This window comes from Pygoscelis adeliae, unplaced genomic scaffold (genome assembly GCF_000699105.1).
Source record: "Pygoscelis adeliae isolate BGI_AS28 unplaced genomic scaffold, ASM69910v1 Scaffold172, whole genome shotgun sequence".
NCBI lineage: Eukaryota > Metazoa > Chordata > Aves > Sphenisciformes > Spheniscidae > Pygoscelis > Pygoscelis adeliae.
Window position 1 is genome coordinate 6,282,019 of NW_008824338.1, and position 11,102 is coordinate 6,293,120.

The window sequence follows — 11,102 nt, forward strand, 5'->3', positions numbered from 1 at the left end:
CCAAGTTGGCCACCCACACAAATGTTGGCTTCCTGGTTGTCACCTCCTGCAACACACCAACAGCAAATGGATGGGCCGTATCCTCAGCTGCAGTAAATGAATGCAGCTTTGCTAGTCTTAGGGGAATTATGTCAGTTTACACCAGCTGAAGAGCTGGCATGTTAAATAATTTTCTAGTAATAGTTAACTGCATAAGTAATAGCTCCACCGGTGAGTAGAAGTCGCTCAGTCACCAAAAGGAGAGGAAGAAGAGCCAACAGACCTCTGTTAGTACAGAAATGCTTGAGACAATGTCATGTAAAATTAGCACACAGTTGAGTAGTACTGCAGTAGACCAGATTAAAAGCACAATTCAGTGCAATAGTAAAAAAAAACCTCTCAAACAGGTATTTCGTATGTAGACACTTGCAGACCTCATTAAAGTTGATGCATTTCTTCCAGCATCAGTGAAAGGACAGATGAAAGCAGTGAAGCTAGGAACAGCAGAAGCCACCACTCAAGCACTGAACCATGCTGAAAAGCCCATCAACTGGCAGGAACACAGTTTTCCCTGCAAGGGATTGTAAAATACAATCTAAGGACTCCTGGCTTCCTTATGTGTAAAGGGGCGTATGAGATGCGAGAGAGTGAGTTGCAAGTAAGCTAGGGGCTCTAAAAAGCAGCAGAGGCAGGCTTCGTGTCATCCCAGTGCTCCCCTAAAAGCAGATGTGGATCTCAGAACAGTGAGCTGCCTGTTGCTGGTCACTCCTGCTGCGTCCGGGCTACCAAGACTTTTGTACATTCTTCATGAGTAAATAATAATATGTCCAAAAAACCCCCTGTTCACTGTAATCCAGTTATCTTCCTAACAGAAACGATTTGACATCTGAAAGTAGTCTAAACACTTGGATGAATATTCCAAGAATATATGTATATTCTTCCTCAGAGAATAACCGTTTTTTCCAATACTAACATCTGAAATTCATCAGTATGACTGGCTGTGCAACAGTAATCAGGAAAGAGATCTGTGCTTAATGTCGATGGCAGGATTCTGTTTTCTCTACATGGGCAAAATACTTGTCAGTTTTGTCCTTTCACTGTATGGGGAAGGTGCCAGTGGTTAAATCTGTCAGATGAGTACAGCAAAGTTGAGTAGACCTGTTCAGTACTGGAGCAACGTCCTCCCTGTTTATTTCTCTTCCTATACTGTTTAAATGTGACCAGGTGGTCCATAACTCTCCTGACCACCCTAACACAGGCTGGACAGTGCTCATATGAATGAGCTTTCTTCTTTTTCAAGTCCTGAATCCTTACACCACTTCTGGAACACTTTCCATGTTACGTAAAAAAGCTTACAGTGTAGTCAACCCATGAAAAAAATGCCCCTGTTTTCAATGGAGAGTTGAATACATTTTCTATCTATAAAATTGTTACAACATACTTTTGCTCTTGGGAAGAAAAAAAAATCTATGAAGTAAATCCAGTAACTATAGAAGCCCAGTATTTTTCTCTCTTCCGTCCCATTCTCCAGTTGCTGGGTTGGCGGATAATGTGCAATGCTTTTTGTTATTTTACTATATAATATATTGGTCAAATTATGTCCTTGTGTATATCCACATATGGTAGTTTGGAGCTCAGAGTCTTTGCAAGCAGCTGGCAAAGGGAAATTGCAATACCACAGACGACACGGAATCCTTATACCCCATATATCTGTCTCTTTTTTCCTGAGTGTGGCGTGATAGTCACCCTTCCCTCACATGTCTCACCCTCTCATATTGAAAGGTTTTTATTTCATTCTGAGAAGGGAACAAGTGTAATAATTAATATATGTGTTGTGGCATCACTTAAAAATCCCAGGGGAGACTAGGAATTAACTACTGTGGCAGTTATTCTTCAGGTCTAGCAAAAAACAGTTTCACTTCCAGCATATACACTGTGAAAATGTGTAAAAGAGGTAGCAGACATTTGCTGGCTCACAGAACTGCGGAGCCAGAAGTAAAACTAAGGTCTGCTGCAGTCTGGTCTTGTTGACCTCGATGCCTTTGCATGACTGATAACCTGAAACTTCTTTCTGTGGACAAATTTACTAGAAGAATTTTGCTGCCGTAAATGTGCCAATAAAACTGAGCATATTGACACTTTATTTTGAAAAATAATGTTCTCCAAAGTAGAGTGAACAGAATTGTCATCAATATACTCATGGAGAAAAAGCATATGTCGTGTGATACTGTTTTTCACATTTGGTGGCTGCCATTTTGCCAGTGCAAATGAGAATACTTAATAACGATTAGAGACAGAGTAATTCTGCCCATGCCTAAAAACCCTTATTGCAGTGCATATTTGCAAGAGGACTAGCCATTTCTAGATACTTGTGCAAAATCCAAAACTGCTGACCCAAACATTAGCAAATAGCGAACAGCTTGGATATAAATATTCATGAACACAGGATTGTAGTATTCAACCAGAAGGCTGCTGGGGACAAAATGAGAAGATGCCTAATGCTTTGCAGAAACCCATTAGCTGAATTCAGAAACAAAAGGCTTCAGTTTGTCAAGGAATGTAATGGGGGCTTTCTTCTATTGCGATATTTAAAAGAAGCAAAGCCTGAACTTCATTGGTGTAATGCAGACAAGTAATTAAAATAATATATCTTAAAAGCAAGTCATACTGTGTTTTTCAAATAACTGGTTTATTCCATTGCCTAATGCATCCTTACTAAATCAATGAGTAGTAATTTTTATAAAGTGAGCTGAGGCGGAGTTGGAAGTTAGTAGGTAATATGTCCTAATATTGCTCTTAATGCAATTTAAGGTGTTGTTAACTGGGTGTAGTGCAGCATCCTCTGTGCCATTGAAAAGGAACTCTATATATTTTCAGCTGAGTGCACTCCCAAGCCAAATTCTCCTTTGTGTGTGCTATTGGTATATTACAGTGATAAAAACCACCTGATGAATGTTCGATTTAATGAATGTTACTTTAACCCCTGCTGCCAGTCTGCCTTTATTTCTATATGATGAATTTTTTTTTTTTTTGCTTGTTTGTTTATCTGCTCTTGGTTCTAGTCGCCGTGTCTCTGAGGAATCAGAAAGTCATCATCCCCCAGGTTCCCGACGTCGATGCTGTGTCCGTGGCAGAGACTGTCTTAGTGCCAGACCTTAGCCAGTTTACACTGTGCTTTGAAGCAACCAAGGGCAGCAGTGATGACAATGACGACTGGAAGGTTTTCTCCTACACCGATCCGTTGTCAACAGAATTCTTCAGCTTCGGGAAGACCACAAAAGGCCATTTTCTATCCATCTCAGGCACGCAGTGCATCCTTGAGAATGCATTGCCCCGAAATGCAGAGTTTTTCACAGGAACCTTTCAACAGCTCTGTGTCGTAGGGGATAGCTTCTCGGGCAGTATAGGTATATATGCCAAAAGCACCTATCATATAGTGTACTGTCCGAGTATCTTTGGCAAAGTTATCCCTGGAAACGGGAGGCTGGTGCTGGGCTCTAACAGCAATGAAGTGAGCTCTCTAAATGGGGACATTTACAACTTCCGCCTCTGGAATTTCACCATGAATGCGCAAACACTGGCCAACCTCAGCTGCGATGTGAAAGGAAACATTGTAGACTGGGAAAATGAATTTTGGAGTATTCCAACTTCAGCACTGAAAGCAGAAAACAATTTGAGTTGTGGTAAGTATGCCTCGCCAAATCTGTTTTGCTTATTTCCCCCCCACACTTCTGCATTGTGCTGAACATATCATATACCAGCACGGGGAAAAAACAGAGAGTTCCTGTGAAAGAAAAACAGCTAGGTCTTACCTTTCTTAGACTATAGCTCAATTCTTACCATACACAGAGGCTTTGAAAGGGTATAGAGTTGATTCCCTAAAGGAAAAGAACAAGTCCCCTAAGTATATTGAGTTGCTGCTTGAAATGATCTGCAGATCAAGTTTTTCCTAAACAGTTTGTTTATTGGCCTTCTACTCACATGAAATGGAGATAACAGGCAAGTACCTGCTAGCCTCAAGTAAGATTACAGTGGTCTCTGGAGAAAAAAATGTGTGTTAACTAACCATTTAGTACATGTTTTTGTACCTGCCCTTTGGTTAGCCAGAAGGAACACTTGCTATCCTTGTGCTGTGTGTGCAGAGCCAGCAAAAACAGTGGCAAAACAACAATGCATATGCGACAGAAAATACAAGAAAAGATTAAATTAGAGGAGGCAGACAGGAAGGAAGAGTTTTAGATCAAAATCATTGGGTTTTATCTTCCTGACAACGTTATCAGTCCCTCTTCTAACTGGTAATTACTGAAGGTCTTTCTTCCTGTAGATTACTCCAGAAGATAAATTTCAATACATTGCCCGACCTATTCTCATTTCGTGGCTCAGACACTTGATTCTCATAAGTGTCCAGGTGTAATTTTTATATATGTGTATGTTATTACAGATGGTTGACAATTTTCTACGGGAACATTTTATTCCAGATGAAAAAAAATCAAAACTGAAAAATCTTTGTCACTTTGGACCAGTATTTTTTTTTTTTTTTTTAAAGAACATTTTGGTTAGTAACAACTTTAGAGATATTTGTATAATTATAAAATGCATAGGGGAAAATCTGAATCATGGCAAGCAGTAGCCTATACGTGCACATATACTTGTGAAAATCAACTGCTATCAAATTCCATGTCCACAGAGTTTGAGCCCTCCTATTGCAGCAAATACACATTTGTTAAAAAAAAACCCAAAGTCAAAGTAAACAGTTACAAATATTGGTTCTTTCTGAACCACATGTGGTCTTTTCATACCTAATGTTGTCCTCTCCAATTTTGCCTTCTCAATCCTCTGACACCTTACTACTTACTAGTTTAAGTATAGTTTAAATAGTGTCAATACAAGCGTCTCCTGATAGAACATCTGTCAAGCGCTCTGAGAATCCTTAGCTTAAAACAGAAGCTGGCATCATTAAGGCGTGCTAGTTTCTGTATCTAATAGCTCATGAGGGATTTAAGGTGGCTAAAGAAACCCGTCTTGCTTGCTTTAGTTTACTCAAACCAAAATGTGAGGTACTCATTCACAGCTAGACTCACTGGAACAGCTCTCAGCATGCCCCTGCTAAAAAAATTTAAGCTACACCTCTATAAAAACAGGAGCAACTAGGCGCCTTCACCCCTCTATCAGAACAAAGAAAAGGCTGATCTGAACATTGACCATGAGTGATGAAGGTGTTCTGGACAAAAAAGTTTTTGCTTTTCCATCAGTATGAACTGATCTGATGGAAAATAACTTCCCAGAAAATCTACTCCTCTTACACCATTATACTGTGAAGACTACCACAAGACTTCTACTAAACAACCTACCAAGACCTCTGTAAATGTTGCGGTCTCATTTAATTTTGGCTGCAGTATGGGTCTTGTCCTTCTTTCTGTTGAAGACTGTACAGTCCTGTGACACAAATGTAATATCACAGCTGTGGTCATAGAAACAATACACTTATTTTCATTCCACAGTTTTATTCCTTGGGACATCATTGTTCAGCGGTTTCCTTACAGCAGAACATTATTTTAGAAAACATGTATTAGCGTTCGTATGTTAGTCCCAGGTGTCTATACGAGCCACTTCAAATGTATCTATATATAAGCGTTATTTCCTCTAACTAAGCCTATGAGAAAACTAACTCACTAGTCGGTCTTCTTCTTTCAAAGGTGTTAAATCACCCCTTATGATACAGGCTTTCCTGAACCAGAGTATTTCCTAAAAGAAAATACTGGGTGCAGTGCCATTTCAAAAACGGTTACTAATCCCAGAGATGGTATTGTTAGAATTTTCTCCCCTTCATCTTGAGTAAAAGCCTTCATTGTAAAACCAGCCTTCAACAGGAGAGTTGATGAGTCAGGCTATCAACCATGAATAAACCACTGGCAGTGGGGAGATGACTCTAACTGATTAGGCTTCATTTAGCAGCAGTGGAAGGATTTATGCAGAAAAGAAGTTTTCGCACAGCTCCAAGAATGCTTCCCCAGGAAGTAGCATGTAACTTGAAAAAAAACAAATCAGGCATTTAGCAGTGATCTCAACATATCTGTGCCTGAGCAGTGCTTACATTTTTCAAGGGGTATTATTTTCATGGTTTTTCAGACAAAGCTTTTACAAGTAGATTTATGGAGCATAAAAACACTGGCAAATTGTTCCAGATAATCTTTTCATAGTTTTACCTTCTCTTAGTTTATTCCTTAGACTAATGTTTTCACAGCTGTGCAATCGTGGTGGGGTGTTTCTGGAAGACTTGACGGAATTCTGTTTTTATTGCCGTACCTTCGCACGGCTTGCATTTAAAGGTGCCTGGGTATATATATATACAGCCTGGGTATCTGGACTAATTTTAAAACAAGTAGCCTAGGTAACGATAACAGTGTAACAATACCAGTTCAGAGCTCAGTGCAGGCAAACTGAGAAGCATTTAATCAACTTCTGGTACTGATTTGGAGCCTGCACTGGCTACACCTATAGCAGGATATGATCTACTCAGTTTAAGGGTAATGTGGCCACGCATCTGTCCATGCCTGCAATTGCATTTGCTTCACGTACACTTCCTATGTGTCCTTCATTCCCAAAGGCCAGAAGTAGTCTTAATTTCGCTGTCAGATTTAACTCAAGGTGGGATCTGTCTGCCTTAGGCAGCTGAATGATGTTTCAGGTTGAGCTAATTGCCCTTAGTGCTGTTTATGAATAGTGGAATGAAAAAGGCTGTTCCAAAGGTCAGTGCATTTCATACTGGAGAAGATGTCTCAGTGAAGTCAGAAGTTTCTTGGTGTAGGAGTGCCTGTTCTTCTCCACTGACTATAAAGAAAATCTAGCATGACAAGCAGACACGGATGTCTGAGCTTTAGACATTTGAAGTGAGTGAGATATATCACACAAAGTGTCTGTAATACAGGTCCATATCTGCTGTTCACATTACTGACCATGCCGCTTGGCTTCATAAAGTAGCTTATGCCAAGTATCTGTTTGCATCCAAATCATTATAATTTCTTTAGTGGACACTGAGGGAAAGTCTAGTCTGGCCAGAATTCAACCCAATCAAAACTTTAAAAAGCTTATTGAATATATTCACTGAAAATATTCCTCTTTAAAGTATACAGTCTTCTGACTTAAGTGTTTTGTAAAGTTGGATTGGATTTTTTTTAGCTTCACCAAATAAAATCACGATCTTTTTTTAAATACTCACTGAAGAAAATATGAAGGTCCACAGATTTTCGAAGCCAACTTTCAGGTGATCTTTCCGTGATACAGAACCAAGAGGAGATAACTTACAGCAGGTTTTGATATTGACTGTTTAATATCAGCAAATATATTTTGGGGAAAAAAAAAATCTTACACAGGAGGTAGTACATTCACTTAGAACATGCTTCCTGGAGTTCATAGGAAGTGTACCAAGGAATTTAATCTGCCTGTATCTCTTAATCCATAAAAAAAAAAAATTAAAATGCTGAGCTTTAATATTTGTTGAGGATCACATTTTAGATTCTGCCCTATTTTTGTCGGCAATACGTGTAATGGTATCTGTGGCATGACGTGATTTCTGTGTCAAGGCCCCATGCTTCTTCTGTTCTTGCATCACAGGAAATACTTTCCTAGCTCTCTTTATGACCTGATGGGTGGTGGCTTTTCAGCTTTATGGAAGGATACAAGTTTCGTGAGAGAACCTCATGGAGTCAATATGATTCTGAAGTGGTAAAGCAAAAGCTGTAAAGGGCAACGCTCCCAGTAGGTTCAGATTATGCCATGCTTTATGGCCCCATTATTTTCAACACAGCGTGCAAAAGCAGCTGTATCTGCAGCTGAACTGCTGGGATACACAAAGTGTGATTAATGCAGTTTCACCAGGTCTTTTTCTGTAGCCATTCTTATACGCCCTGTTTTTGTCTCCAGATCATCAAAGTGTTGTTATGAATAATTCAGTAGAGATACAGGCTTATAACATTATCTGCTTATAAATCATGCATACCAGAATATTAATCACACCCACGCCCTGGGTAGAGGAACAAGTTTAATCACCTTTTATCTGGTTGGTGTCTGTCACAGGCAGATTACTCAGAAGTGTGTGGTGGGTAACCTGTGCTACAGCAGTGGAGCATGGTTGCTTCTCCAAGGCATGCGTTATTACTCATGAAGGTTGCATAAATCCTATGGCCATACTGACCCCTCTGCTTAAAGCCGTTTCACAGATGTCCTGGTTTCGGCAGGGAGAGAGTTAATTTCCTTCCTAGTAGCTGGTACAGTGCTGTGGTTTGGATTTAGGATGAGAACAAAGTTGATAACGCACCCATGTTTTAGTTGTTGCTAGGTAATGCTTACAGTAGCCAAGGACTTTTTAGTTTCCCATGCTCTACCGACTGAGAAGGCTGAAGGTGCACAAGAAGCTGGGAGGGGACACAGCCAAACTGGTCAAAGGGACATTCCATACCATGTGACGTCATGCTCAGTACATAAACTGGGGGAAGCTGGCCAGGGGGGCCGCTGCTCGGGGACTGGCTGGGCATCGGTCGGCGGGTGGTGAGCAATTGCACTGTGCATCACTTGCTTTGTGTAATAATAATAATAATAATAATAATAATAATAATAATAATAATAATAATAATAATAATAATAATAATAATAAGGGGGAGTGAGCGAGCGGCTGTGTGGTGCTCAGTTGCCGAGTGAGGTTAAACCGTGACAACACAGTACACGCAAGCTGCATTCATTTAATACGATGTTATTTAGCAAAAGCTAAGGGGGAGGATACATAAGTGACTGTAACTTGCAAGTCAGCAGGGTTTTCATGGATTCCTCAGCCACAACAGAAAATGAAAACACATAAGTCTTATAGGCAAATGGCAGTATCAGTTTTGCCACTGAGAGAAACTAGGAAGATGACTGTATCACTGCAAGATATGATATATTTTGAGATATGATAGTTTTATGCCCAATAGCCAAACCTTTCTGATTATTTTACTTTCTTTTCCTAAAGGCTCATACCTAATTCCCTCTTCTGCAATTGAACCAACCAGTTGTGCGAACCTGGGAAGCCTTTGCCAAGGTAAGAAGCCCAGGTCATTTTCAGTTTCATCTTTGGGAAATCTTTATTTTCCTTTCTTTTTATTCCATTTCTTTTTTATTATTGTTTCTAAAAGGGTGAACCGCAATAAAAAATAGCAAGGAAAGGAATTCTTTAGTCTCATCAAGTGTGTGGGTGTCCTGTACGTACAATATGTGGAAAAAATGTGATGACTCCCTTGATAATACATTTTCCAAATAGTCTCCGTTATATCAAAACTGAATTAATCGACTGCTTTCATTTCTTTTTCCATCTCTTTTCTTCCTGCACATTTTGACAGTAAAATATTAACCAGGATAAGAAGTGGGTACATCTGTAAATAAAAAATGAGCAGATGTAAATAAAGGAACTGACTATTATTCATTTTTTTTCAATAAGCTATTTTGAGGCTAGATACTTTGAGATCAGCAGGTAAAAATTTAACATCAAACTGCAAAATCCAGCAGCTGTTAGTTAATGAAACACTCATTAGAGCACTTAATGATGGTTTAATAGTGTAAAAATCGCCACATATAAGAATTCATTAGGTGTCTTTAAAGGTCAGTTGAATGCAAGGAGTAGGTGAACCCTAAAAATTTCCATGCCATGTGAATTGTTGGACATGAAAGGACAGTTAATTCCTTCTGCTTTGCTTAGAGGCTGAAGTTCTATAAAAATGCCTGACATGAACAACATCAGCCCATTTCCACAATACCTTCATGAACACAGACCTGCTAATGAGATGGCATGCTATGTTAAACTTTAATCACAGCAGCAGCTGCACCAGAAATAATGTCTAGCTCTGCAACCCTTTTCAGGCTGAATGGTGGAAGGAGACAGGAGAGAATAAAATATAAAAGGGGAGGAGGAAGTCTCAGAACTCTTTCAAAACCAACATTTACAAGTAAATCAGATTTAGCTTAAAAATAAAAAGGAAAATGCACTCTGCTTGGGAAGCCAGTAAGAGATCTATGTCAGTCTTCAGTATACTTCTCCCAGATTTTCCTGAGGTAAATTTGGTTCAGGTTCTTGGAGCATATTGTGCTGGTCTTCACAGGGAAAGTGAAATGCCAGTTATGCCCATAATCAGATTTCAAACAGTAATTTTCAGGCATCATATTCACAAAGCACAATATGATCTAAATACTACTACTCGAATACCTTAGGTAAATGTGACAGCAACAATTATTCAGTATTAGTCTTTTTAATAAAGTAAAGGGTAATGCAGCCACCGTATAAAGAACTTTGTGTATTCTCTTGGAAGAACTCTGAGCGTTTTCCTCTATCGAAATGGCATGGTGTGAAAGGAGAGAGAATATCTTTCATTAGGTCAGCTAATATGGCTGCAGCAATAGACATACTTCCAGCGAAAGAGGCCTGCATTTCTAAAAGCCTCATCCTTTTTTCCAGCTTTATTAACTTGTCTAGTAGAAGATATTGCCTCCAATAAAAGATGCTACCTTTCAAACTTGCCTCTCTTAATTTCTTAGACCATCACATCTTCAATAAACACTATGAGTATTTTCACGAAGGTAATACTCTTTCCTCCTCTGAAAAGTGTTTGGTAAAGTGTCACTGGTGTTCTGTGTTTGTCACTTTGGAAGTGGCAGATCAGATTTACCCTGTTCATCATCATCATCATTATTGTCACAATAATGAAAATCATCAAAAGATGTCTGTCTGTCTATTTCTGCCAGCACTGCAGACTTATTTTAAACTGAGAGGCCGTTTTGGATTCCTTTTTTGTTTGTTTGTTGTGCATGGTGCAATAGCACCAGTAACAAAGTTTGTGGATGCCAGATTATGTCAACTACAGTCTGATGAAAGCCATTTTCTCCATTATACTTAGCAAATATTTTAATTCATTGGAAGATGCCTTCTTTAACAGGATTGGCTGGAAGATAAAATCAGTAAGAAGCCTTATAACTTGTTTCTCAGACAATATAGCCCTGAAGTCACATGGAAGAAGAGCTTTTTTGTATTATAGGGTGTCACTTTATATAGTCACTTCCCCAGTTAGAACCTGTTTGCTGCAGTGTCCAACTCTTCCTTC

At 39.3% G+C, this 11,102-nt stretch overlaps 1 protein-coding gene across 1 annotated transcript in view; it reads left to right on the plus strand.

Moving 5' to 3' along the window:
* Window positions 1-11,102, plus strand: part of GPR126 (G protein-coupled receptor 126) — a 106,565-nt gene that overhangs the window by 41,430 nt on the left and 54,033 nt on the right. The window contains exons 3-4 of the mRNA XM_009319108.1: window positions 3,042-3,662; window positions 8,984-9,052. Coding sequence (XP_009317383.1) covers window positions 3,042-3,662; window positions 8,984-9,052 — 690 coding nt within the window. The remainder of the gene's footprint in view (window positions 1-3,041; window positions 3,663-8,983; window positions 9,053-11,102) is intronic.